Here is a 26,044-nt window from a genome sequence, read left to right as displayed (position 1 = left end):
AAAGTGCCTACGATGCATACGATAAGAATTATTGCACTGGAGTATTGCATCATCCTCAGACCTGACAACAAACTATTGCAGTTCAGAAGTCTTGTGTCCTGAGGAATGAAGCTGTTGTAGAACCGGGCTGTTCTGCACTCCAGGCTGCGTTTCCTCCTCCCAGAAGCAGCAGAGACAACTGAGCAGTGAAATGAATCCACAAACAGAATCCAGTGAAACACAAGTAGAAGGAGCCATTGTAGTCATACTTTAGTTTAACGGTTGTGTCGTCCTGTTCATGATCAGTTTCAGCCTCTGGAGGCAGTATTGGGCTGGCGTCTCACATGTCACATGACTTTAGGCTTCAGGTGAGTTAAAGGTGACGGTATCACCAGGCCCGCCCCTCCCTACACGCAGAACACGCGCTGTGCGTAGGGCCCCGCGATCCATGGGGGCCCCATTTTGCGCAAGTGAATTCAATTTCCCTCGGGATCAATAAAGTATCATCATTCTCTGCAAATGCGCAAAGGATGCGCGTGCATTTTGCCGAGAGGCGCGTAGAACACCGCCACCGAGTCAGCCAGAGAGAGAGAGAGAGAGAGAGAAAAAGAGACGCAATGATTGAAAGCGCGAAGCGTCACCATCTGACCAATCAGCGGTCAGATGGGCCGGCAGGCAGTTGTTTCCAGGTGGAGAGTAGAGAGAGAGAGAGAAAGAGAGAGAGAGAGAGAGAGAGAGATGGCTTCCAGACGTCAATACGATTCAGGAGCTAGCAAAAGAAAGAAAAAGTCCAGTCAGAGGCTCGTGCTTCACTTGAAGGTGGGATGTTGTTGAAATAAAAAAGAAAAAACTTTGTGGCATAAACTGTTTATGCCACAAAGTTTTTTTCAGACGTGTGCATCTGTAAAGTTCTTGTTCCACTCTTGATAGAGGCTGTTCATTTGATTCGTTAGTAATTGTAATTTATTATAATTATAATAATATTTATTATTATTATTATTATTATTATTATTATTATTATTATTATTATTATTATTATGTTATTATTATGACGTCGGTGCCATACACGCGCCTCTCGGCAAAATGCACGCCCATCCTTTGCTCATTTGCAGAGAATGATGATACTTTATTGATCCCGAGGGAAATTCAATTCACTTGCGCAAAATGGGGCCCCCATGGATCGCGGGGCCCTACGCACAGCGCGTGTTCTGTGTGTAGGGAGGGGCGGGCCTGAACTTCCGCATTCACTTGAGCAGCGATCTTCTTCCACGCCGCCTCCCTCTCTTTAGCAGCCGCTGCGCTGTTGCATTTCTTTTTGAAAATAAAAGCACCAGATTTGGCCCACGAGTGCTTCAGAACCTACTCTCTCAGAAAAGTACATCATCCACAGAAAATAAAAATCCCAAAACAGTAAAAAAAAAAAAAAAAAAGGGATTTTATTTCATTTTGTCCTCATTTTACTCAAAATGACCGTCTAAACTACACAACTCGCTGCTGACTTCCGGTTTGTATTACACTCAGCAAGGAGCAACGTGATTGGTCAGTTGATACACGTGGTGTTTACATTTTGAAAGGCGTCAATATTGTTGCATGTATTTGCTCTGCTCCAGTTGATTTGCATATTTTGTCTCACAATGAGAAATGAGATTATATCAGCAAAGATGGGAAACGCAGCACAAGAACATATTCACACTTTAGAAATCGTGTTGCTGCCATCAAAGAGAGAGTAAATCAGTTGTATTGTTGTAGTATTATCACAAACTGTATTTCCTTGTCTGCTTTATCATTTCTCATTGAAAAGTATGAAGCCTGGATGACGCCCAGTGAATCGATTGAAAAGTTTCAAAAGAAAAGTATAAAAACAATAATAAGTATGTAAAACAATGGCAACATTTATAGATTTAGTAAACATAAACAAGTATATTTCAACTCTTTCATGATTTGATGAGTACAATGTTTTCTTTTAAGTTATGAATTTGAAATAAAACTTGAAAACAATCTCCTCAGATCAGATGTTACTCCTACTTATTACAACAGAAATCCATAATTTACACAATTTACCTGGCTTCACTGGACTCTTTTAAAAAGTTATGTCATGACTGTCCGCAGGTGTATTGAATAATAGACTTAATTTCATCATCATTATTATTATTATTATTGTTGTTGTTGTTGTTGTCGTCGTTGTTGTTGCTGGTGTTCCTTCAGTCAGTGTTGGTGGACGGGGTCTCGATGACGCTTGTTTGGTCGGACACTGCCATCTATCGGCGGCAGGCGGAACAGCGGAAGGCGGAGCTCCGTTAAACCTGCAGGAGAATCAGAGCCACCGACCATCTGAGACACGAGCAGCCTGATCAACGCTGATTTCCTCCCGGAGCGGTTCTGAAATCACACCTCGACATGTCTTTCTGCCAGTTTCTTGGCGGCGAGATCTACAAGGATCATTTTAAACCAGGTGAGCGAGCTGGACGTTATTGAAAGCACAGAGGTGATATAACTGGATTATAGAGGACACAAATAACATTTTGTTCTCACAGTTCGAACCAGATTGTGAAAACGGGATTATTATAAGAGAATAGCGTGCTATTTATAATGCGAAAACCAACCAAATAGTAAAAATCTAACCTTTCATAATGATGACGTGCAGGAAGGGTCACGTGACGTTACACATATCAGATGGTACAAAAGTAACTCCAGAAATAATAGTTTTCTTGTAGTGTAAATAAATGGTTGAACTGTGCAGTTGTGGTTTGTATGAGCTTACATTCCTCAGTTTAGTGATTCAATTATTATTGTTAATGATGAATGTGGCTTTAATTGAACAACATGTTTTAGACTATTGGAATCGATATAATCCAGATCTTTATGTTGAGAAGAAACGTGTCAATGCAGATTGCATTAGGCTCAGTCTAAAAGCAGACATCAACAACAGAAGTCAGGGACTTCTACACAGGGAGTTGTATCTCTAAATCCGAGGTTTCTTTTTGTTTGCAGATGTGTAGGCTGATGAAGAACATCTAAAATGAAAGATTAAATCACCATGTTAGTCAGGGAAGTCAAGCGTCTGGCTTACAGATCAGTCAAACCCTGCTGAAGTCCCATTTCGTCCTGTGGCTGTGACCATGCAAAGTGTAGAAATTACTCTTTTTTAATGAAAGTCACTCCATTTGGTCTATTCCTGGTTAATATTGTTCCTCCTTTCTAAGTAAGAGGAGCAGAAATAACATAAAAGAGCCTTGAAAGCTCAGCGATGGAGCAGTACTTGAAATCCACCTTCAAATAGCCTCAGTGACAACGAAGCAGCCTCTGAAACTCTTGTCATGGTGAGTGTGCAAACCAGCTGAAAGGCTGCACAAACAGTGTTTCCCTGGAAAGCCACGCTCTTTTGTCTTCACATTTTTCACCCAAATAGAGCTCAAATTCAATGTGGACTTTTTTACACTCAGGTAAAAGAATGCAATTGGTGTCGTCATGTTTAATTGATAATGATGTTATTTCACTGGTACAGTTAATTCAGGACAAGACTGAACTGTGTGCAGTCTTACATGGGTTGTCTAAGAGAGTCCTGGTTGGTTGCACCGTTACAATATGGAAAAGTCGTTGATGTTTCAGACAGACGCTCAGCGTGTTGTACCAAACTTTCCTTTCCCTCTCAGGAATGTACGTTTGCTCCAAGTGTCACCACCCGCTGTTCTCCAGTCGCTCCAAGTTCGCACACTCGTCTCCGTGGCCGGCGTTCACCGACACCGTCAGGGAGGACAGCGTGACCAAGATGATGGAGACGCTCACCGCCTTCAAGGTCTGAGACACACACTGATCCTGTGACCAGCGTGAGGCAGGAACTCTGAAGTCTTGTGCGCTCGCAGGTCCTGTGTGGAAAGTGCGGGAACGGACTGGGCCACCAGTTCGTGAACGACGGGCCCGAGGAGGGAACGTCACGCTTCTGAATCTTCAGCCACTCGCTCAAGTTCGTCCCCAATAAAGGTGGGATGGTCTCGTCTGAGAAGGAGCCGGCGGAAACCCACAGTCACTTCACTGTGATAACATTTAGATTAAAAAGAAACAAGCTCCAGTCTAATCCAATGTGAGAAACCTGAGACGACGGTTGGAAGTCAAAGTAAAAATCCAGAACCAGACTAAGAGCAGTTGGGAGTAAATGACTCGAGTAAGAAAACCAGGAAGAATTGAGAAATAAATGAACAGCAGACAGTAAAATACTTGACATGAAAAGTGTTAAAGAGCATTAATATTCTCTGCAGAAGTGGAAACCTAAAGCAGCTTCACTCTGAAAATGTCCAGCGTGAACAACAGACGGTGTCCAGACTCAGTTTGATTGCAATTTTATTGAATAAATATTCTCTGAAATTAGAAATGCCTACAGTGAGACGGATATATTTTTAAATTAGCATAAACAAGTAAAAAAAAAAAAAGACAATTTCAAGACATTTAATTGCACCGGAATCAGATTAGTTAGTTTAAAAGTATAATATTTAAACTTTTTTTATTGTTATTTATTTACAATTCATTCGTTTATTTGAGCGGGACAGTGCATATTAATGAACAGGCCATCTCTTCATGAGGTTACTGTAAATATGCCAGATTGAACACGACAACACTAATTTCCATCCCAAACATATAAAAACAGAAAAACAATACAGTAAAATAATTCTTCCTAAAAACCCACAATAAAGTGCAAATATTAAAGTGCTTACTCAGCAGTTTGACAGCAGTGAAGTGCCATTTAAAACAAAAATAAACAAACAAACAAAATATATTTTGTTTGTTTATATTTGCATGCATATATATATATATATATATATATATCTCCAGTGTAGGGCGGCTGGATAGCTTGGGTGGCAAGGCAACCGACTGTGTGTGTGTGTGTGTGTGTGTGTGTGTGTGTGTGTGTGTGTGTGTGTGTGTGTGTGTGTGTGTGTAGAGTGTATGATTGTCCTAATAATCTTAATATCTTGTACTTTTTTTTGTTTTTTTTTAACTGACAAAGGTGAGAGAAAGTACTCCAGTTTGTGCAACCTTTAGCAAATAGGGCATTCTGGGCAAATTCATTTCTAAATGTAATTTCACAATAATGCTCCACACACACTTAAAAAAAGAAGAAGAAAGAGCGAATAATACAAAGTCATGCTCTGATTCCACACTAACCGGCAGGATATCCAGTTTTTCCTCAGTCCAATAGGAAAAATGTCAGATTGAAAAGTAACTCTACAGAAGCTTTTTACTTCCTGCATCTTTAATCAGCGAAACAAGCAGTTTCTTTTCTTTGAATGATTTCTCAAGCACTTTCATAACTGACATCAGGTGTTTTTATTCTTTCCTGCGTTCCAGGCAAGGACAAGCAGTAGAGAGCGAGGCGAGGAGTCTTCATTCCAGCTGGTTCTGCTGCTCGGCGGCCAGGCGGGTCAGAGGGTGACGGGGGCGGGACTAAAGCCCCGCGGGGGGTCGTCCCGCCCGCTGAGGAGCCTGACCGGCCTGCGACCCGCGGACCAGACCTCACCTCCACACACCTTTAAAAACCTCCCCTGTACCTCCTCCATCACGGCTGGAGGTCGTCGGGAGCTGCATGCCTCCACAGCAGCGTTTGGACACTTTTGCTGCTATTTTTGGTCCCACATTGTTTGTTTGTAACGTGAAATCGCTGCTCATGCGTGACGTACACAAACTCTACTCTCCAGAAAGTACTGTATGATGAAACATGTGATCTATGCACTTCCAGGTGAGGGCGGCAGACTGCTGCTTTCTAGTTTTAATCATGTCACAGCAAAGACTCTATTAAACAACTTGTTTTAACACTCGCCTGCTCAACTTTGTCTCGTTGTTCGATAATAAGTATTTTAACATTCATTTAGTGGCAGGCTTCAGGTTTGGGCTGGATCCTCGGCTCAAAGTCTCTGGGGTGCATTCTCTGTGACTTTCCAGCTGATTTGGTAAACATCTGCACATTCTTATGTGTATAGTTGTGTTGGAAAGGCTGGTTTATGTACCTTGGAGGGGCTGCGAGTCAAGGGGGAGTTTGTGTGACCATTAAATAAAAAAACAAAAAAAAAAACAGATGCAACCAGGGGTGTTTTTGCCGGAGTTAAATGGGATGTCATCATGAATGTTGTGAATGTGAATGCATTATTCCATCTTACATGCTAAAGTCTCCATGTTGTATGTGTAATAAATGTGTGGTAGTAGTTGTTGAGATATGCTCTCATGTACTTGGATTTGTTTTTGTTTACATATGATGTCATGGCAACGCTCATTGATCATGTGACTGAATGATTGCTGATTTGACACACGTGTGAAAATAAAGACTAGTGTGCCCGAGGTCATCACAAAGGAAAAAGACGTGTGCTGTGTTATGTCACGTTTAACGCTGTGTTTAAGTGTAGACTCTGCTAACAGGTTATGGGCCCAGAGTCGTAACGCACAGTTGGATGAAGTACCGGGTGAAAGTCGCGACGTTTAGCCTACTGCGTGCACCTGAGAGGCAAGTTGAAGTGATCCGACCATGAGTGGGAAGGACAGAGACGCGGTGCCAAGTGGCCGCTGGGCAAGGCGCGTTTTCGATGGAGACGAGAAGAACTACGAGCTATGGGAGACAACGTTTTTGGGCCACATCTATCTGCAAGGGTTAAAAGACACTATCCTAAATGAACCCGCTGCCGATAATGAGGAGGACGGCGAGAAGAACGCAGAGGCCTACGCGGAGCTCATTCAGTTTTTGGATGACAAGAGCCTGTCGCTGGTTATGCGTGACGCGGCGGATGACGGACGCGAGGCGCTCAAGACTCTCCGGGAATATTACCCCGGCAAAGGGAAGCCAAGAGTGATAAACTTGTACACCGAGTTGACCTCACTGCAAAAGTCACCCATTGAGAAAATCACTGAATATGTCATTAGAGCGGAGACTGCGATTACTGCCTTGAGAAACGCAGGCGAGACGCTCAGTGAGGGACTTTTAATAGCCATGGTGTTGAAAGGGCTACCAGAGACATTTAAGCCGTTTCAATACATGTGTCTCAGATCGAAGATAAAATGACTTTTGCCGAATTTAAGACGAAGCTCAGAAGTGATGAGGATGTTGAAAACATGCGAGCAACTGTGTCAGAGGATGCGGTTATGAGGGCGAGAGCGCAGTTTGGCACAAAGCGCGCGCCCGAGAGCGCAAAGAACAGTGATAACATGGACATTGTGTGTTACAAATGCGGTGCCAAAGGCCACATTGCCAGGGCCTGTAATCGCAAACTATGGTGCAGCCACTGCAAAAGTAACACGCACAACACCGCTAGCTGCAGACGGAAAAAGCGGGATAACGCACGGATGGCGTCCGAGTCGGGGAACAGGGAATACGCGTTCTGGGTGAGAGACGGGGAGATGCGGGTGCCAAATGTCAAGAGGAAAGGACTGATGGTGGACGCGGGTGCAACGTCGCACAGAATTCGACGGGAGTTTCCAGGCCAGGACGCACTGCGTGGAGCTGGCGGACGGGACCAGATGCAACGGTGTCGCCAAGCGCAGAGGTGACGCGGAGGTGCGGCTTGTTGACGGCAAGGGGCGGAGTGTCAGAACCACCCTCAAGAGAGCCCTATACATACCAACGTATCCCCAGGATATTTTCTCAGTGAAAGCTGCTACCACCAGCGGAACCACAGTAATCTTCAGTGAGAAGAACAGTGTCCTGCTTCATGGAGACGGTACCGAATTCCCCATACACGTACACAACAACCTTTTCTATCTGCACACTTCAGACATTGACTGCAATGACCAATGTATGAAAAGTCTTGACTTGCAAAGTTGTCATGAAATTTTAGGCCATTGCAATTCTGCAGATGTGTCCAAACTAAGGCATGTTGTAGATGGGATGGACATTAAGAACGAAGGTAATAAACCTGTTCCATGTTGTGAAGTTTGCACTCAGGGGAAGTTTGTTCAAACTAGGAACAGAGGGCCAGATACGAGGGCCAAAGCACCTTTGAACATGATGCACACGGATTTGGCCGGTCCTATAGACCCAATGTCTAAAGATGGTCATAAATACGCACTATCATTTACAGATGACTTTTCTAGTGCAGTGTTTGTCTATTTCCTGAAAAATAAAAGTGATACAGTGCAAGCAACTGAGAAATTCATAGCAGACATGGCCTCTCATGGCAAAATAAAATGCATGAGATCTGACAATGGCACAGAGTACACAGGCAGAGAGTACCAAGCTTTAATGCGCAGGAGTGGTATTAGGCATGAGACTTCAGCCCCATATTCTCCACACCAAAATGGTACTGCTGAACGTATCTGGAGAACCCTGTTTGAAATGGCCAGGTGTATGCTCATAGAAAGTGGGCTGCCAAAGATGTTGTGGACCTATGCCGTCCTGACAGCTGCTGTGGTGAGGAATAGGTGCTTTAACAACCGCACTAAACAGACTCCTTACTACATGTTAACAGGCAGACGACCAAATATTGCCAGAATGCAAAAGTTTGGACAGGTGTGTTATGCATACAAACAGGATAAAGGGAAATTGGACACTAGATGTGAGAAGGGCATTTTTGTGGGATATGACAAAAATAGTCCAGCCTATTTGGTGTACTACCCCCAAAACAGGAAAGTACAAAAACACAGACTTGTGGAGTTTGCATCTAGATTGAATCAGGAAATACTGGATGCCGAAGATGATGATAGAGTGATTCAGAATGAAAGACAAAAAGTAAAAGCCCCTCCAGTTTGCCCAGACATAACTGGAAGCTTATGAGGGGGTTTGATCGCCGTCCTAAAGGGGGAATCATGAGTCACCATGGGTCTGGTGCACGGCCTGGTGGGCACTCTCACCAATACACACACACACACACACACACACACACACACACACACACACACACACACACACACACACACACACACACACACACACACACACACACACACACACACACACACACACACACACACACACACAAGCAAATTGCCATCTGTTGACACGTGCAGCAGTTCAAAGATAGATCAGGACCAGAAGTGGCGCTGACGCTCAGAGGCTCCGCCGCTTCTTTTTCCAAGTTGTTGTGTCTCAATGTGAGCACATGCAAGTTGTCAGCAGTCCGTACACACACACACATACGCACACATGCGTGCACACTGTCTGTTCAATTGGAAAGGGTTTCTACAGCCACGCAAACTAGAGACGTCTTGTTGTCTCCAGGTCCACGGAGGTTGTAATTTCCATTCCGTCAACTAGAAGGACTACTGGAATCGCTGCAACCAACTCTGGAAATGGAGCCATTCAATGACCAGTTCCTGGAATTCCACCCAATCCACGGCGTCAACGTCAGACTGGACCACTCGGGGACTCAGGCCACCCGCGTGGAGAGCTTTGCTAATGGGGTTTGCTTCAGCAAAGACCCCCTGAAGCCCGGAGAGATATTCCTCATAGAGATCGAAGATAAAGAGCTGGGCTGGTGTGGACACCTCCGGGTCGGCCTGACCTCCCGAGACCCCCGGAGCCTGGAGGCGGTGCCTGAATACTCCATCCCAGACCTGACCGACTCGGGGGACAGCTGGGTATTTGCCATCACTCGAAACCATAATAAGATCATCGAAAGCGAGGAGGATCCAGGAGCCGAGGACGGAGCAGCTGGAGGACGGAGGCTTGGGCGAGGAGAGGCCGAAGATGGAGGAGGCGAGGGAGGAAGCAACATGAAGCCAAAGACTTTCTTCACCGACACTCACCTGTACATTGAGAAGTTTCGAATCCCCAGGGACAAGCTGGTGGGGCGCAGTCGGCCCGGGCGGTTCAGTCACATTCTGGACGACTTGTACAAAACGAACGCTCTGCCGCCCATGGCCAGGCGGAGCAGGATCGGAGTGCTATTTGTGCCCAAAGGCCCTGAACTGGGCGACATGCACATCGTCATCAACGGTGAGGACATGGGCGCCTCGGCCAAGGGGATCCCCACCATCCAGCCTCTGTACGCTGTGGTGGACGTCTTCGCCGCCACCAAGTGCGTCCGAATCGTCCAGGTGGAGTATGGATGTGAGTTTTGGAGTTTTGTATCATTCTTGTGGGCTTCAGATTCATCTAGTCTCTTTCAGATTTCCGATCATTTTCTATCTCTTTACAATCATCCTGTGTCTTAATGGAATGTTTTCTACAGTTCTGGTGCAGCTTTCAATCAAGGATTTAGTTGACGAGTTAAGAGAAGAGTTAATCTCCTGCAGTCTTTCTCATCATTGTCGTTCCTCCTCTGTCTGTTCAGTTGCATCCCTGCAGACGTTGTGCAGGAAGGCCATTCAGAAGCACATAGTCCACAGGATGGCCATTGATTGGCTGGCGCTGCCCGAGGCGCTCAAGCACTACTGCAAGTATGAATGAAAAAAGCCAACCTGTGATGGACCTTTTCTGCTTTCACTCTCTGAGAAACTGGCATTATCCGGTATGACGGGAGTCACACTGTGATGATGCCGTGGTCTCAAAATGTCACAAAAAAACTGAAATAAACCAACGGCACTGGTGCGCTATCCGCCTGTTTATTAGGTTTCCATTCACGCTGGTTTCTTTGTTTGTTAAGCTGATTAATAAATACTTGAGATTGCAGCACTGGACATTGCATTGGCCGCCTCACTGAAGATTTCTACACACAGAAGTGACGATGATCTGCTGATCTTATCACATTGATACCCTTTTATAAAGATAGTACATAACGAACGTCAAGTTTAAAAAAGGAACAGCTATTATTATATTGTGTAGCAGCAAAAGAGCGGAACAAGGAAAAGATGCATCTGGCAGGGGATCTTTAAGCTTTTATTGTCATGAGACAGGAGGACACATTAGTTGTCAAAAGTGTCAAGGATATATACTATATATATAAATATATTTCAAATAAGAAATAAGAAATTAATACAGTAATATCTCAGTCAGACGTATCGAGGCATCAAGGAGCAGAGGATGATGCTCATGTTTGATTGTTTTATTCCACGTTCTTGCAGCAGATTATTACACAGGAGGTATTAAGATTCGTAGCATGTATACATGTGAACAGAGAGCATGAGCTTAAACTGAGACAAAACCATTGCACCAAAACTGTATAAGTAACTTAAAATTGAAGCTGCAAGCAGCCTTGATCGGGACCATGCACTCTGGCCTCTGGCCTGGCGGGGTCGGCCCCATCATGGCCTCTGTGCCATTTAAATATTGATCAAATATACATTTTGAAGATTTTAACAGAAAAATACTTTTATTTTGAAAAAATGTGTGGGGCTTTTAATTTAAAATCTTCAGAGCCCGGTCCTCATCACAGCTCCTTTGATTTAATGGCTTTGATCCCAAGATGGGAGCATGATGACGTCAGAGGATGCCTGCAAGATGTAAGCATCAAAGCATCACATGATGTCAGCAACTGAACTTTGTGCCTTTGATCTGCAAATATAAAAGGCACGTCGGAGCAGCACAATCATTTCAATTGCTGACCTACACGGACAAAGCACCAGCTAGCACAGTAGCCCCCACGTTTGTTGGTTGTTTTAAAACAGGTTTGGAAAATGACTGAAAGAGGCAGAGAAGGTTTTAAACATGAAATGGAGAACCTCCCTGCAATGCTCCTTGAAATAAAAGGTCTGGACCTCAGGAAAGCTGAGACCATGAGGACGGAGAAGTTTCAAACTCTGGAGGAGAGGCTGCAGCAGGTGGTGGAGGAGAGAGACAGGCTGCAGCAGGAGAAGGAGTCCATGCAACATGGGATGGAGACCCTGCAGCAGGAGAATGAGAACCTGCAGCAGGAGAAGGAGGCCCTGCAGCAGGAGAAGGAGGCCTTGCAGCGGGAGAAGGAGACCCTGCAGCGTAAGAAGGAGTCTCTGCAGCATAAGAACGAGTCCATGCAGCTTGTGAAGGAGACCTTCCGCACTCAGTGCAATAAAATGCTGGATATGAACAAGCCGCTGCTGGATGAGAAGATCAGGCTAACGAAGGCCAACCAGGTCTTAGAGGAGAAACTCCAGGGCAAGAAAAAGACGAAAAGAAGCTTCTGGAGGCGACTCTTCAGATGGTGCTGAACAAGCATGAGAGAGCAGAGGTCCGTTTCACAAAGCAGATTTATCGACGACGCCAGAGGTCCGTTTCACGAAGCAGATTTATCGACGACGCCAGAGGTCCGTTTCACGAAGCAGTTTACTGACAACGCCAGGTCAATTAACCCCGAGTTGAGGGAAATGCTGGGTTTTCCGTTTCACAACGGTACGTAACTTCAACCAGAGGATTGATACCCATGCCAACCCCGGCTGCTGACCCCTTACCCAGACCCTGAACCAGGCCCCCAACAGAACTTCAACCGGGCTCACTGCAGGACAAGAGCCCGGGTGGAGATGACCATAAGCCTGCTGAAAGCCCGTTTCCAGTGCCTACGTCACCTCAGGGTGACCCCTGAGAGGGCCTGTGATATTATAGTGGCATGTGTTGTCCTTCATAATATTGCCACTATTAGAGGAGAGCAACACCCTGCCCTACATAGAGGACCCTGCCCTACATAGAGAGGACCCTGCCCTACATAGAGAGGACCCTGCCCTACATAGAGAGGACCCCGATGATGATGATGAGCCTATTGACTTGTCAGCTATGCAGGACGGCAGAGCTGTCAGAGACACTATTTGCCATCATCACTTCGGGGTCTGATCACCACCACCACCACCAAATAAAGACATGATGCACAATTAATTTGGTCTTCTTTATTTCCTACAAATACAAGAGCTAGTTTAGTTAATGTAGTTAGTAGTTAGCATAATTCACCTGGGACTCTACACCCACCCTTAACTTGTGCTCCAGTAGTTCAATTTACAGATCTGTCTTTCTAATCTGGTGGTCCAAGTACTACATTTCCTTAGCAGTTTTTTCCATCTTCTGGAGCAGGTGGAGTCTATAGATCTGTTTTACAGATAACTGGGAAGACATAAGGAGGACATTCAATTATTACAGTTGGACATGAATTCCAAAGTCAAAAGTATGATTTCAATAGAGACGTCTGTGCTGTCCAATACCTGAAAGCCCCTGAAGTCTGACCAACATGAGCTGAAGGTGCTTTGGTATCTGAAGTGAAACTGCAGAAAACGACAAGTCATCAAAATCATTCGTTTTTCTCAGAACAACTGGGTCTCCAGCAGGACTGACCAGGACCAGAACACTGAAAGACGTCCACAAGGAGGCTCGGCTGGAGAGGAGGAGAGCCTGGACAACGCTGGTCAGCAGCTCTCCTCTGGGAGAGAGAGAACAGGACAGAGGGAGAGAGAGAGAGAGCAGAGAGAGAGAGAACAGAACAGAGGGAGAGAGAGGAGAGGGAGGGAGAGAGAGAGAGAGGGAGGGAGAGGAGAGAGAGAGAGCAGGACAGAGGGAGAGAGAGAGGAGAGGGAGAATAGAACAGAGGGAGAGAGAGAGAACAGAACAGAGGGAGAGAGAGAGGAGAGACAGAGGGAGAGAGAGAACGGAGAACAGAGGGAGAGAAAGGAGAGGGGAGAGAGAACAGAGGGAGAGAGAGAGTATAGAGAACAGAGGGAGAGAGAGAACGGAGAACAGAGGGAGAGAAAGGAGAGAGAGAACAGAGGGAGAGAGAGAGAGAATAGAGAACAGAGTGAGAGAGAAAGAGAGAGAGAATAGAGGGAGAGAGAGCAGAGAGAGAGAGAGCAGAAAGAGAGAGCAGAGAGAGAGAGCAGAGAGAGAGAGACAGGGAGAGAGAGGGAGAGAGAGAACAGAACAGAGGGAGAGAGAGAGAGGGGGAGAGAGAGAAGAGAGAGGAGAGAGAACAGAGGGAGAGAGAGGAGAGAGAGAACAGAGAGAGAGAGAGAGAATAGAGAACAGAGGGAGAGAGAGAGCAGAGGGAGAGAGAGAACAGAGGGAGAGAGAGGAGAGAGAGAATGGAGAACAGAGGGAGAGAACAGAGGGAGAGAGAGAGAGAATAGAGAACAGAGTGAGAGAGAGCAGAGAGAGAGAGCAGAGAAAGAGAGCAGAGAGAGAGAGAGCAGAGAGAAAGAGAGCAGAGAGAGAGAGAGACCGGCGACTGAGAGAAGACAGAACAAAGTTGCTTTAAAAACTGTTTAAAAGCTCAAATAAAGCTTTGAAATCTTAAAAAGTCATGATTTGTTCTCTTGATCAGTGGAAATGTGGTTTAAAGGTCCATTTTGTGTTTGATAAAGTGAGCTGGTATTTCTGATTGGACGTTCTTGTCCAGCGTAGAGCTCAGTTTTATTATCGTCCCCACCAGTAGCACTGGTCAATAGAGGGCGCTGAGTCTCTGATTATTAACTGTCACCTCTAATTTACCATTTGAAAGGAGACATTTGAAATTTTGCTGAAAAGCTGCAGCTTCAATTTTCTCCATTATAGTTATTTTTAAATGTACTTAAACACAAATGTGTTCAGAATTCTGAAAACATTTCCAGGTTTTTTAATGTTTATAAATGCTCATATTCATTAAGAACTGATAATCTAAGCTTACAAAAGCAGCTTATTTTGCACTTCTTATTTGAGGTTTCTGTCAAAGAACTTTAAAAAGGTTTGAAAGATGTATTGATGTGGTGTTTGAAAATACACCTGATATAACTTTTGTTTTCTTTTGTCATTTCAAGTAAACCAGCCTCAAAACGCAAATTTTTCTAAAAGCATCTGCTTGTGTTTGTTTACAAGTATGTAAAAAAAAAAAAAAAAAGCAACCCAAACAGTTTGTGTCCGGTTTCAACTGCAGGAGCTGACAGCTGTCTGCGCAGACAGGGGGCGCTGTCCGTGTTGGTGCACGGTGCGCCCTGGGCCGCTGCTCACTTCGCCCATGGCAAAATCCCCCACCGGTCACTATGAAAGACAAATAAATAGTCTAGAAATAGATGTTTATGTGCGGTAGAAGTCTCAGCAGACTGCCAGAACCGAGATTTCCAGTTTTATTCTTGAAATCTTCTGGCGCAGTCGACACATTTGGATTTTCACCTCCAGCCGCAGAGCCAAACCACTCCAGCTTGTTTTAATAAACGTGTAAACACATTTCTCCTCTGGGTTTTGCTTTGGGCTGGTCGAGTGTAAATGAATGGATCATCGTCTTATTAAACACCACTCCTGCCTAAGCAGAAGAATATATGATCACTACAAGCTGTCTCTTTATATTTCTCTCCAGGAAAAGTAGACGATAAGTGTTTTAATGCATAACTCATTAAAAACAAGTACAAATATTACATAAGAGTGAGGTGCAAGGTGTAATGAAATGCCCTGGGGTTCTCAAAAAGCAATTTCCAGGCCAACCCATTATAAAAGCATTTACAAATCCATTAAAAAAAAAAAAAAAGGTGTGTACTCTATGTACCACTGTATGGTACAGTGACACTTGTAGATGGTTTCTTCACGTTGGACACTGAGCCACAGAGCTCAGGCTTGAAACGCTCCGGCCGGCCGGCAAAAGTCGTGCCGAGACTCTGAAGAAGCAGTTTAACGGGGACGGATGTTCAGAAGCGAATCCGTCCTGCCGGGCTGCAGATAAACTCCTGGAAGCGTCTCACAGCACACTTCAAACCAAGTGCGCATTTTGAAAGGCGGATGTTTTCCCCCCCTATACAATTATGTGTGTAAGAGCTTGATATGCAACAACAGTGGATATTTTAATGTGGCCTTGTTAGCGGAAAAAAACATTTGGAGGAGTGTCTGTTAAAATCATTTATTTCTTCAAATTGAAAAAAAAAAGGTGAGAACAGAGACACTTGTAGTATATATATATATATATTAATTTAAAAGCAATTAATTCCATCACTGTAAGAGCAGGTTAAGTGATCGAAGGTGTCACAACTCATTTGTTCCCGTCGGCAGGACCACCTTCTTGAGTTTAGCGTTGAGCCTTGGTTTGGCCGAGCCACTCGCCGAAACACTTCTCCATGGCCTTCCTGCTCGTCCAGCTGCCCACGTTCACCGTGGGGATGATCTTCAGGGGCTTGAGCCACCGGACGAACCGCTTCAACTCCGCAAAGCTGCTGTGCTCGCTGTACGGGACGCCTGTGGAAGAGACGCACGCGTTTACTGGGCCAGAACTGGAAAAAACAAGATTTACCATCGGAAGAGCTGTTGAAACTAATGCAACGATTGTAGAGAGCCGAGGAGTCAAAGAGCTTATAAAAGGTGTAAAAGCGTGAAAACAGTGACAGCTTGAGATAAAGGCGTGTCACGTCTAATACAAACCAAATAAATTGACAAAATCTGCATCCTTCCATCAAAACTAAATGTTTTCTCCCACAGTGAGATCCCAGCCAGCTGAAGAAATCGTGCCGACGACTATTTGAGAGCCACTCACGTCTTGTTTTTTTTTTTCCCCTCCACACAGCGGGAGTGTTTAAGCTGTAATTATCTCAAGCTTCCTTTTATCAAGAAGCCAAGTCCTGCAGGGAAGGAAGCCGGCGGTGCCGACGAGCTGAAGTCCAAGGACTTGGGAGACATTTTCCACTTCCCATCATTTCCTGCAAATGGATTTCTTAAACAAAGTCCCTGCTTCGGAAAACAAGAACTACGTCTTCCATGTCTGCAAGCAGGAGAAAAATCACGTGAGCCTTAAAAAGACGTCGCAGGTGCTTATTGAAGTGAGCCACTGCCTCAGACCGTTTCCCTCTCCAACAGAAAACCTGCAGTGCTTCCTTCTGGTTTTTTATTTTAATTATCAGGTCCTTGCTTCAGCCCTCTACCAGACTGATCAGCTCCTCAGCTTAAGACTGATCTTGAAGTTCAGGGTCTGTCCTCCCACATGCAGGGAAAGATATTAGTAGCAGCATAACGGCAGGAGGGAGAGGAAGAGATGAATGGACAGACAGCAGAGAGCGAGAGAGCGATTGGCTTCCACCTGAGCAACACTGTTACAGAGAAGGAAGAAGAAATTATGCGAGTGTGTTCTGCAAAAAGGCCGGCGCCGGTGACTGAAGGTTACGAGCCAGATGGCTGCCGCAGTTGGCGGTTCTATTCCCAACATGAAACGGGAGACAGGAAGGAGGGGGGGAGTGGCAATTCTGCAAATCAATTCACTTCAGCTTTGGGCTTCGACGAGAGAGAGATTGTAAGATTCCGGCCAACGGATGAGGAGGACGACACTCCAGCTCCGTCAGGATCATGGATTCCAACATAAAAGTCTTTTTACATCTTTTTTTCTTGCTTCTAACCCGGGAGTGTCAAAAGTCGTTATGAAACATTAAAAACAGCTGACCAATTGATTTCCATCTAATTCATGTTAGACATTAAGCGGGAAATCAAAAATAAACTCCCACAGCAGTGAAAATACAATATAATACAATTAAACATACAAAACCCTGGTTTGAGAAGCCATTTAACATTTTCCCTCTAAAATAAATCAAATTATGCTTGTGTTCATCTTTCTCCAATGGCTTCTTGTCATTTTAAGATTCATTTTAAACTTGTTTTTGCAAAGAGGTACAATAGTAAAAAAAAAAAATGTGTTTAAATTTAACAGAACATGTTTAACTTCTGTGAAGAAATAGCACAGTATTAACATCTTGCCATTGTACATGAAGCCTCCTGGTGTAGAACACAGTGAACCATGTGATTTGTGTTTCATTCCCCTAAAAATGCTTCAAACTTTATTTTGTCAATTTTCTGAAAGGTGAGAAATTCCTCAGCAGGTCAACAAAAATATCTGCTCTCTGGTTTTAATACAACAAGCCTTCACTGCCTCAGTGCAATTTTATTCTTCACTTGAGAAGCAGTTTTTGTTTTCTTGGTAACGTTTAGATTTCGCAGAGTGAACTAATCGCCCGCCAGCCGTGTGTTTGACTCGGGTACATTTTCTGCTGAATAAATTCCTCCACAATGGAGAAATGAGTGTTATTCACTTCACCTGATGTTGTAATGTTTGCAGCATTTACAAAAATACTCAGATAATATAAAATGTTAAGGGAGAATCTCTACTTTGATCTGATTCTACAAACATGTGAGTCACAAAGGCAAAGAGCTGCATTCATTATCCGGATCAGAAGAAGTGAGACTGGACTGAGGAACCTTCCAGTTTGTTCTCCTGATTACCAAAAGATGGCACTGTAGGCCAATTATAACTGAGCAGTCGTTCATACAGTCATGGACAAAGAAAAAGACTATATTTTATTTTAACAGAGACCATTTCTGTCAAATTCTGAAAGATTCCAGTGTTGTTCCTGCTCTCCTTCATACAACATTCTAAAGATCTGCTTCTGGAAAGGCTCGTGGTGAGGAGACGGTTTGTGCGCACCGTAGATGGAGACGTCGCCGCTGATCTGAGGCTGGATGTCCTCCACCGACTCCACCTGCTGGCTGAAGGTCCAGCCGGTGGGCTTGAAGGCCACCAGGCGATCGTACTGCTGGGAGAAGCGCGACAGGTGATCCTGCAGCTTCTGCAAGAAAAGAGTTTGCAGAAAAAAATATATATTTGAGAGAGTAAAGGAAAGGAGGCGAGGGGAAATGATGGCGTTTGAACTCGACCACAGTTCAATGTCCTTGGTTTTCTCTGGACTTCTAAACCTGGTGACTGCAATCACGGTTTTGTTCCACCCTCATTATTTCTGTAACAGCTCTTCTTGCTTAAACTGCAGAAGTCCGTGCTTATAGCGCGCACACACACACACACACACACACACACACACACACACACACACACACACACACACACACACGCACACTCTCTCTAAACTGCAGCATCCGTTTCCTTCAGGTCAGCCTTTCTGTGCCAAGCGGAGCGTGAATTACACCGACTTATCTGTGGTCACACAGACGGGAGTTTTAAAGTGCCTCGCCGCTCAAGGCACAGTGTGACTTTCCCTCAAGACGAAAGTCATTTTAAAACACGGCTTCAGTCGTTTCACTGCGTCGGCGCTCATCGGGAGCACACTGGAAACATACGGTGCGAGTAAAGACCGGGGTCAGTTCAAACCACCAGGAAGTGAAAAACCTACGTTGAAGGTGAGGTGCATCATGGGAAGCACGTGGACCTGCGCCGCTTTCCAGTCTGTGGTGATGCGCCCTTTGATTTGATCCGACTCCAGGCAGCACATGGTGTTATATTTGTCCCTGGACAGGCACACTTTGGAGCCCAGGACCTCGGCCAGGGCTGCAAATGGAGGGAAATAAACGGGGTTGTTGTGCATCATCTCCACTGGAACGTTGTGTCCCACATGCCACTTAAGGGTTAATAAGCAAAGAGAGACACGAACCCGCTGCATTATGTTTAACGCATGATAAAAGTGCGCTCAATATAAACCATCAGGACAACAAATGCACAGCTTGTTGTACTTTCTGGGTAAAATGGAGCAAATGTTGAGCGTCACTTGAGGACCGTGTGCCTCTTCATGAGGACAGAACTCAATGTGTGAACTGGGTTAAACCTCCGGCTCCCCGAGCCGCCCTGGTTCACTTTGCAATAAAGACACAGCATCACACGGCCTTTCAGAGGGAGGCGACGCACGCCGGTGGTATAAGAGCACAGAAACACTTTTACTTTGTCGCTGACAGGCTCTGGTAGAATCATATTCAATATCTTTAGTTGCTGCATTACAGCGAATAAATACAGAAACGCATCGTTCCGATGTTTTGAAAATGTGCAAATCTGCTGATTGTAGCTATGAGAGGTTAAAAAGGTAAATGGACTTTACGTATATCATTATGTAATGTTATACGTTTGACTGGTTTCTCCAGTCAAACTTGCTTCAAGTGGTCGGGGACGTGTTAAGCTGGCGATTTCTACGTCTCACATTGTTTAAAATGGTTCCAGTCTTGATTTGACTTCATCATCTTCCTCTTTTTACCAACTATTTCAGCCACTTCGCGACACCATGTCGTCTGACCATGTCCGTTTTCAAAGGCAACCCTTGGCGGGTTGGTGACAGCACCAAGTATTGACTCTCCTCTGAGGTGAGTGACGCCCCCGCCCTCCTCCACACGTACCCAGAAACACCTTCTCCTTTCCCACCGAGTAGGAGCCACACACCACCAGCGTCCGCGGGTTGAGTGTCACCGACTCGAAGGCCGCGCTCGCCGCGAAGCTGATGACCTCTTGCTGTTTTGGGAAGGTGTACTCCGGACTGCAGTACCTGTTGGGTGTAGCGTCGCGCAGGTAAATGATTCAAACAAATTCAGGGCCGTCTGGCTCGTCGCCAGGAGTCACGCGGTGGGAAATGGGGGCGGCGTACGTGGTGTCCAGGTAGAGCGTCTGCACGCTGCAGCCCAGCAGCTCGGGGTAGGCCTCCATGGAGGGGTCGGCACGGAAGTCTCCGGTGTGAAGGACCGTCTGTCCGTCGGGCAGGAAGAACAGCAGCATGGCGGCGCCCGGACAGCTGCAAGCACAACGAGGGGACGAGAGGTGAGGCCGACGGCTGAATTCTCTCAGTGGCCTTCAAGGAAAAGCTCAAATGTTTGAGTTGAATTAAGGTGCAACAGTTTCCGTAGCCCCCCCCCCGGCGTCTTGAGGGTGGAGGCTGTTAAGAGTTTTATGGAGATTTAGAAATGCACCAGCAGAACGTTCCCACGTTATGCAACATCTCTCCTTTTGACGTGGCGTCATTGTTTTTTTGTTCAATTTTAAGTTTAGTTTTTCATTGTAAGATTCATTTATAAACGCAATCCCTTTATCTCAATTCTTCCCATTGAAAAGTAAAAGCAAACAGCAAATAAAATGAGCAGCTAATCTTTGCTTATATCAGTTACATTTCTCTCCCCGTAAAAAAAAAAAACAAGCCTTTGATTGTCTCACATCGTTTCTTTGCATTTCAATAATAACTTTGATTTAATTGCTTTTTTTTTTTTTTTTAATGTACCGTCTGTTTTACAATCTTTTGCATCCTTGTCTAGTTTTGTTCCACAGCTGGACCCTTTTTACTGAAATGCTCGTTTTTACATGAACACCTCAGTGTGCGTCGGTTTCTATTGCCCCCAGTGGATTATTCAATATTCCCTCATTTTTTGCCGCCACCCCCGAAGATTTCTGTTCCATTGAAGTTCTAGTTACCTTCTCTTCTTGCAAATTAATTTTCCACACACACACATATATGCAGTCTGAATCTGAAATGCACATACGTATTGACCAACAAACCAAAAAAAAAAAAAAAGGGGGCAAAAAGAAGTTTCAAACTTTTCACTGTTGGCTCCATCTTTACAAAGTCTGTGCTCTGCGGCTGATCGACTCACTGGTTGGCGTCCAGAAGGACGACCTTGACTCCGTCCACAGTGACCTCGGCGTTCATGGGCAGGATGTGGACGTACTGCTCCGCCACCTTCAGTTTGCTCTTCACCAGGTTACCTGTGATCTGCAGACGAGGCGTTCAATTAAACGGGGCGGACAACGCGAGGGGAAAAAGCAGAAGCAGTGAACACTGACGCAGCTCAATCGCTTCAACGGATCAAAGCTTCATCTCAACTCGCCGTTTTCTTCCTCCTGCATGTCAATTTCATGAAGTTGTTAATAGAGAAAAACACACGGGCAGGGATTCACCAGAAAACCAAAAAGACAACCAACCATCAATTTATTCATCTATAAAGCACTAATCAAGATCGATAAATCCTCTGAATTAAAGAGCTTTTCTCCTTGTATTTTAGCTGCTGAGTAAACCTCATTAAAGTGAAACCGAAGAGCAATTTATAATTACCAATTAGCCTCACATGAATGTTTTTGGACTGTAAAACCAGTGTATACCATTATAAATTGTACATTTGTTTCTAATCTACAAAATAAAACAGTCTTTATTTTTTATTTAATCCCAATGAAAGGGGATTCAGCTCATTATAATGTGCACACATGCACTGAACACCTATTAGGATGCACACCCAAGTCCATTTATCCACAATTTACACACTTCAATTGGTGCAACATTTGCACAAAACAAAGAGCAAAATTTTATGTTCTTGCGGAGCAGGTATTTTTAGTCTGTTTGAAAAAAAAGAAAAGAAATGACAGAGGTCTTCCAATTCTAATTAACTCCAACGTGATCGCTGCAATTTGGCGAATTGGTATTCATAACAAGCCGTTTTATTTTTTCCCATTACAGAGACCCAATGCGGTGCAGAGAGATAAAATGGATCAGGTAGCTCGTTTCTGAATTATGCGGGAAAGAACATCCAGGAAGCATTTTAATGTGATGCAAATTAATTGGATTTAGATTTTCCAGGGAGGAAAAGTTTGTTGAGCTTCCAAACATGTGGACCCGCTTCATGACAGTGAAGACGTGACAATCCTTTGAAGGGAAACTTAATTTATTTACAATGCAGCAGAAACGCCACCTGCGCTATTCAGAAGAATGTGGCTTGTGTAGGACATTAGTCTGAAATTCACCAGGCCAGTTCAAATCACTGACAATCAACCCAAGGTGTGAAGTTTGACTCACTCTGTTGCAGTAGATGGGGAAGGTGGCGCTCCTGGTCAAGCCTCCATAATGATCGGAGTGGAAATGAGTCAGGAAGTAGGCAGCGATGCCCTCGATCTCGCCGTACCGGAAGGCGTCGATGGCAAACTTTGTTCCTGAGCGAGATTTGACATTTGAGTTGAACTGCGAGACGACTGACCTTTGAACTCGAGTGTGTGGAACTCGTTCACCCACCTGGAATCTTCTTATAGAACGGGCAGCGTGGCGACTGCGCTTCCCCGTCGGCACTGGCTCGGCCCCAGCGTCCTCTCCTCCACCCCCGGCTGCCGCCTCTCCCCGCTTCGCCCCGGACCTCCGCCGAGCCGCCGGCGCTCGCGGCGGTTCCGTCGGCCCGAGGCTTCCTCTGCCGTTCTCTCCTCTGCCTTTTCCGTCCGGAGCTTTCGCCAACCCCCGGAGAGGCGGCCGCGGTTTGTTCCCTTGGTCCCGTCGCGGCCTCCTTCTCCTTGAACGGCTTGAGGCCAAAAAACACCCCGATGTCCGTCTGTCTGAGGCCCGGCGCCGGCGCCATGCTTTGAGATGGTGAGGGAGGCACTGCAGGAGTTGCACCGTGGCGCTCCGGGTGAATCCTGCTGGTGTTGAAGTCGCTGCTTGAGCTGGGGAGGGAGTCTCTGAGGCGCTCTAAGACAATACTCTGTGGAGACTGAACACTGGTCTTGCTGCTTTGCTTGTCTCCAGCTCTGTTGGCAGCTGCCTGATCGCCGGGCGCTGACGAGGAAACTGAATCCAGCTGGGTGTTCGGGGACGACCGCTCCTTTTTTTCCTCCGAGTTATTTTCTACATATTCGGCAAAGAGTTCGTCGTCACTGGAAAAGCCGTCGCTGAACAAAGTCATAGAGTTTTCCACCGCACCGTCGTTAAAAAGGGCTTTGCGACACTCGGCGCCAAGAACTCCAGCCTCCGCTGGGAGCTCAGAAAGAGGAGAGTAGGATATTGCGTCGTCGTATTCAGGAAGTTTTTCAGTTTTGGGTAAACTTTCACGAGTCTGTCCTCTTTCTTCCTTGACAGGGGGGGTTAAAAGTTCCTTTTTACTTTCTTGCGAACTGGTAATTGACTTTTGGCTTTGTGGAGATGAAAGCCAGCCTTTCTTTTTCTTGAAGTCCTCTGGGCCGGGGGAGCGCAGTAGCAGAAGGCCGTTTGGAAGTTCAGCTGGAGGCGTTCCACTGTGACAATGATCCGGGGAAATGCTCTGACTGGACGAGGATGGGAGATTGAGAGCGCCGTCCTGAAAGGTTTCTGAAATGCAGCCGTCCGAGTCCGTGTTCACGTGTCCTGGGAGACGACGGGGGCCGGTCCTCCGGCCGGCGCCCTCAGCGGGCTGGGTCCCGCTGACCGCTGATGCTTCACCAGTCGCTCGGCTTTGTGCCAGGAGCGTGTGATTGAACCTCTTGTAGTGATTTGGGATGGTTGAGGAGCACCGGAGGCCGTCTGGACATTCTGCTTGAACACAGAAAAATCATCAGAATGAGATACGATCACGTTTAAATCCACTTTCAGGTGAACATTATATTACATTTTTAGCCAAATACCTGATTTTTTTGCATCTTTCTTGTCCAGCATTTTTCAGACTTTTTTTTTTTTTCTTATTTGACAGTAGAATAGAATACAACTGAATCACAATACTTAATTAATCCCAGAGAGAAAGCATTAAGCATTGCTCCACACAGGATAAATAGAAAGAAAGTTGAATATCAAATAAGGCAGGATAAAAATTAAATAAGTAATTTCAAATACTAATGAGTACAAAACTTAATAGTGACTAACATACAGAAAGGAAACACAATCTACAAGGGGGAGTTATGAGTCTTATGACAACAGGAAGAACATTGTGTGAAGAACATTTTAGCCATTTTATCTCCTTTCTAAGCAGTTTTGCTTGATTTATTTATATATTTTTCATTTTCAAGCTTTAATCCCCTTTTAGAAATTCTAGTCATTTTAGCTATCGCGCCTTGTTTTACAAGTATTTTTTAAAGTTTGTTTTTTTTCCCCAAATGCAAGAGATACATTTATTTTCATTGTCATTTTGAAAAAGACTCTGGTGGGTAAATGAAATCAAAAGAAGATTATCAACAATTATCAAATGTTTCAGAACCCAAGTTGTGAACGACTCATGTGGAATTCAATATCTGAATGTTTAATTATTATATACTAATTTGTATTGTATCAGTTGTATTTGGTGTTGTTTGGGCTTGGAGATGCTTCGGTTTGCATGTCCTCCCCGAGCAGGTGTCCAAACTGTACCCCACTTTTGTCCCATGACCCAAAAACACACGTTTGAATCTCATGTTTGCACAAAAGTGTGAATGTGAGTGTGTGTTGCTTTGTCTTTATGTGTTCGCCCTGTGACAGAGTGGTGATATATACAGGTATACAGTATATATCCAGGGTGCACTCTGCCGTCCTCCACCATCAACTGGGATCTGAGTTGTTAAAGTAATAAAACAGATGATGGGAGGACATTTTCTCCAACTAATGCAAAAGTTCACACATAAACATGGTGAATGTGTCTTTGAACAGTCGTTCTCCATAGATGGTGGAAACCTGGACACCATCCTGCAGGTCTAAGACGTCTCCCTGAATCTAGTGATCATAATCAAGCTTTTTAAAAAAAAAAAAAGCTCGATCTGTAACAAAATAAAAAAGATTAAACAATAATTTGAATGTGATCTTATTATGTTTAATGCTTGTACATTATTTTGTACTGATTATTGGAGAAATAGATTACAGATTATGGAGAACAGAAGACTATAAATGACTTGGGCAACAGCAATTATACATAAATACCATAAACTATATGCAGATATATGTATATACAAATAGTCCAATCTTTTATAACTCATTCTTACAATACTTGGAGGCAGGGGGGTATTTTGCCTGCATCATAATGTAATATTAGTTTTCCATTATACTATCAATTACATTTCACTTGGGTTTATTACACATGTTATTACACGGTTGTACCTGTGCACTGGCCCCTGGGGGAGTCCAGACACTCGGAGACATGCCATCGAGGGGACTGGACCACCAGGATGAAGAAAGGCATCTGGCAGACGGGACAGGAGTCCCCAGAGGACGAGTCTTTCGTTCCATCAGCCCTGGTCTGTGGCTCCGGGTGTGTGCAGGACTCGTCCCTGCAGCCACTGGGAGCTGGACGACCTCCACTTTCTGCAGCTTCGCCACGGTCGTCCAGCGGCTGGGAGGTTTTCCTGCTCGTGCACTTTCGTCTGGTCACGGACGCAGATGCTTGGCGTCCCTTCTTTTTCTTCTCCAGGGGTTTGTACTCCCATATGTCGCTTTCCGAGTCGTCCTGCTGAGACATTGGAAGCAGGAGCGAAACAAAACCGAGCCCGGCGTCGCTCCTCTTGTTATGATACAGTCACTGATGTTTACTAACATCCCGCGATGAGACAAGATACAGTAGTGCAGACAGCTGTGGATGGGTTAATATATTATCAGAGTCGTGGTAGCGATAATAACCGATTTTTTAAATTGTAAATCTAGTCGGAGAAGAGTGTTTCCCCGTGACTGGAGCATTTTGGACAAGCCGGGACTTCTTACCGCCTCAACATATGCCCCTGCAGCGACGAAACGCAGCGACACATTCGTCACTTTTTGTAATTATTAAGATCTTTTATTCAACCACAATTCTAATGAAAACCACAAAAGACTCAACAATGAC

At 45.0% G+C, this 26,044-nt stretch overlaps 3 protein-coding genes across 4 annotated transcripts; 2 read left to right on the top strand and 1 right to left on the bottom strand.

Annotated features, from left to right (window-relative positions):
* Nucleotides 1-2,311: 2,311 nt before the first annotated feature.
* msrb1b (methionine sulfoxide reductase B1b) lies at nucleotides 2,312-6,248 on the top strand. The gene is made up of 4 exons (XM_080516785.1): nucleotides 2,312-2,431; nucleotides 3,633-3,775; nucleotides 3,843-3,960; nucleotides 5,323-6,248. The coding sequence occupies exons 1-4, from the start codon at nucleotides 2,377-2,379 to the stop codon at nucleotides 5,337-5,339; spliced, it is 333 nt and encodes a 110-aa protein (XP_080372911.1). The 5' UTR covers nucleotides 2,312-2,376; the 3' UTR covers nucleotides 5,340-6,248.
* Nucleotides 6,249-9,172: 2,924 nt separating this feature from the next.
* Nucleotides 9,173-10,463, top strand: LOC308145350 (neuralized-like protein 2). Of its 2 annotated transcripts, none has more exons than XM_080516744.1 (2): nucleotides 9,173-10,003; nucleotides 10,227-10,463. In XM_080516744.1, the coding sequence occupies exons 1-2, from the start codon at nucleotides 9,244-9,246 to the stop codon at nucleotides 10,340-10,342; spliced, it is 876 nt and encodes a 291-aa protein (XP_080372870.1). In that variant the 5' UTR covers nucleotides 9,173-9,243; the 3' UTR covers nucleotides 10,343-10,463. The 2 variants fall into 2 exon arrangements, with proteins under 2 accessions (XP_080372870.1, XP_080372871.1); XM_080516745.1 differs by having other exon boundaries at nucleotides 9,173-9,971; nucleotides 10,227-10,421.
* A 5,216-nt stretch (nucleotides 10,464-15,679) lies between these two features.
* On the bottom strand, nucleotides 15,680-25,702 carry dclre1a (DNA cross-link repair 1A (PSO2 homolog, S. cerevisiae)). Its single transcript, XM_080516781.1, has 9 exons — nucleotides 25,327-25,702; nucleotides 22,540-23,799; nucleotides 22,327-22,460; nucleotides 21,134-21,252; nucleotides 20,140-20,283; nucleotides 19,895-20,040; nucleotides 18,907-19,061; nucleotides 18,207-18,348; nucleotides 15,680-15,979 (listed from the first exon to the last, which is right to left on the bottom strand). Exons 1-9 carry the CDS (start codon nucleotides 25,682-25,684, stop codon nucleotides 15,813-15,815), a joined length of 2,625 nt encoding a protein of 874 aa, XP_080372907.1. The 5' UTR covers nucleotides 25,685-25,702; the 3' UTR covers nucleotides 15,680-15,812.
* Nucleotides 25,703-26,044: the final 342 nt, after the last annotated feature.

Source organism: Blennius ocellaris (genome assembly GCF_963422515.1).
Source record: "Blennius ocellaris genome assembly, chromosome: 21".
Classification (NCBI taxonomy): domain Eukaryota; kingdom Metazoa; phylum Chordata; class Actinopteri; order Blenniiformes; family Blenniidae; genus Blennius; species Blennius ocellaris.
Note: the sequence above shows the minus strand (reverse complement) of the source record. Positions and strands in the feature narration are given on the sequence as shown.

What these genes read in the sequence shown, in the direction of transcription:
- LOC308145350 (XM_080516744.1), top strand. Translation starts at nt 9,244, where the DNA reads ATGGAGCCATTCAATGACCAGTTCCTGGAATTCCACCCAATCCACGGC. An exon ending in CGTCCAGGTGGAGTATGGAT is followed by an intron (nt 10,004 to 10,226) that starts GTGAGTTTTGGA and finishes CTGTCTGTTCAG; the next exon opens with TTGCATCCCTGCAGACGTTG.
- dclre1a (XM_080516781.1), bottom strand. Translation starts at nt 25,684, where the DNA reads ATGTCTCAGCAGGACGACTCGGAAAGCGACATATGGGAGTACAAACCC. An exon ending in AAAGGAGAAGGTGTTTCTGG is followed by an intron (nt 19,062 to 19,894) that starts GTACGTGTGGAG and finishes CTCCATTTGCAG; the next exon opens with CCCTGGCCGAGGTCCTGGGC. An exon ending in CGGCGACGTCTCCATCTACG is followed by an intron (nt 15,980 to 18,206) that starts GTGCGCACAAAC and finishes TCTCTTCCACAG; the next exon opens with GCGTCCCGTACAGCGAGCAC.